Raw genomic sequence first — 2,193 nt, 5'->3', positions numbered from 1 at the left:
GTACAAGCATTTCCGATCTGTGGGCTTATGTCGAACGACTGCTATTACGTGTGGGACGAGTCAGTTTATCAGCCGACTCTATCTTGAATATTGTTGTGCCTCCTTCCTTCAAACGGGAAGGAAGAGCTGTTTTCCTTGTACTTGTGACTATGGCGAATGAATGTGTATGGTGTACGCGTCTGAAAGGTCTAGAGACAAACACTTTCCTCTCTGGTGAATCTCTCATGAACTTCTTCAAGCATTCCTTGAAGAGGAAAGTAAGAGAGGGAAGTTCTGTCTACTGAATGCTTCAAGAAAAGATGGGTGAATGTAGCAAGGATGGCACGTGTGGATGACGGAGCCACCTTGAGCATGACCCTATGAACCAGAAAAAAAAAAGCTAAAAAGAGAGTCACTTACTGTAATGTATTTTTCTACATGATATTATTGGCCAAGGTTACCGTGGTCTTTTCCATATGCTTTTGCTACCTACGGTTATTTCACTTGAATCTAAACATCTGTCGATATATCTTTTAATTTATGGATCTTCGTGACATTGTTTCATTATGCTAAACATTTCGACAATGCCTGCTATTTGAACTCATTATTGTAGAATATAGAGACTTTCTCTCTCTCTCTCTGTACATATACATTTCTACATTAGAGTCATTACCTTCCTTGGCGTAAGCGTGACACACGGACAAAATTGACAAGAACGGTGATGATGGTGATGATGATAATAATAAGAAAAACAACTCAGCATAACCGGTTATAGATAAATTTATTTATTTATTTATTGCCCACAGGGGGCTAAACATAGAGGGGACGGACAATCAAGGATAGGCTAAGGGATTAAATCTATTACATCGACCCCAGTGCATAACTGGTACTTATTTAATTGACGCCGAAAGGATGAAAGACAAAGTCGACCTCGGCAAAATTTGAACTCAGAACGTAAAGGCAGACGAAATACCGTTAAGCATTTCGCCCTTGCCAGCACGCTGCCCTTTATAAATAGACTTATTACAACTCTCCAAGGGAGCCAATTGCAGAAGCAATAAACCTATTGAAATAATTGGGATCAAGTGCCTCTATGACGCCTTTACTTGGAACGAATTTATACATTTCAAAATTTCCAGAAATGCCACTGCTTGTGTTTTCGATAAACAGTATACGTTCAGTGTGTTTGTACGCAGACAGCTTGATACGATACATCTAGAATAAGATCAATAAAATACACAGAGAATTAATTAGTGAAATATAAAATTAAAAGAACATCTACAACGCTCATTTGATAAAAGGTGAATAACTGTTCTCTTTCCATGCTAGTATTATATGAGGAGGGCAAAATAAGATTTTATTACGTTCTACAAGAATTTAGATTTATGAAAAAAAATCTGAATAAATCGACCAAATGCAACAGACAATTGATGCGTTCTGTCATATTTTCACATTGTCGTTAATCTATCCCCAAGATTATTCCTAATCGAGCAGCTCTCTGGTTAAAAATGTACTAGCTATGGTGTATAATATTTTCAGGCACATGATATCGAGAACTACTTTATATTATGTATTCTTGCTGTTTCTTTAACGATTGTATGATCTGAGGGCGATTTGACTGCTATTGCTAATCTTTGGGGCGACCACTTACAGGCTTCTACTATAGTTTTATTTCGATGAATCGTAAATAGTACATAAGCTATTCGATAAACAATAAGCTACATATTAGTGTTTAGTAAAATAGAATTGCTGTTACACATTTTTCTTTCCCGTCAAAGCCGATTTAACTTAAAGAGAGCGTTGTGTAATGTGTTTGAAGTATTACAACATAATGTGTTACTCAGGATATTTATTGCTTCAATACACTTGGTATGTCTGTGTGTTTCTATATTTAAAGTAGGAACGAAATAGCATAGAATTGATGATTTGTTACAGTGAGTCAACTGAGATCATTTCGGCAAGTCATTTACTACTATAAATCATTTCTTTATTTTCGGGAAATCATTTACTTAACAAGGCGTAGACTTGGCTGTGTGGTAAGAAGCTTGCTTCCCAACCACATGGTTCCAGGTTCAGTTCTACTGCATGACACCTTGGGCAAGTGTTTTCTCCTATAGGCTCGGGCCAACTAAATCCTTGTGAGTGGATCTGGTAGACGGAAACTGAAAGAAGCTCGTCGTATATATATATATATATATATATATATATATATAT

At 36.7% G+C, this 2,193-nt stretch overlaps 1 protein-coding gene across 1 annotated transcript in view; it reads right to left on the bottom strand.

Moving 5' to 3' along the window:
- Positions 1-741: 741 nt before the first annotated feature.
- The window catches only part of LOC106883830 (uncharacterized), a 12,100-nt gene continuing 10,648 nt past the window's right edge, over positions 742-2,193 (bottom strand). Inside the window, exon 6 of the mRNA XM_014934969.2 lies at positions 742-1,194. Within this exon, the coding sequence (XP_014790455.1) occupies positions 1,003-1,194 (192 nt within the window). The 3' untranslated portion in view covers positions 742-1,002. The remainder of the gene's footprint in view (positions 1,195-2,193) is intronic.

The sequence above is a fragment of the Octopus bimaculoides genome, chromosome 6 (genome assembly GCF_001194135.2).
Source record: "Octopus bimaculoides isolate UCB-OBI-ISO-001 chromosome 6, ASM119413v2, whole genome shotgun sequence".
NCBI lineage: Eukaryota > Metazoa > Mollusca > Cephalopoda > Octopoda > Octopodidae > Octopus > Octopus bimaculoides.
The sequence above is the reverse complement of the archived record's forward strand: the minus strand, read 5'-3'. Positions and strand labels throughout refer to the sequence as shown.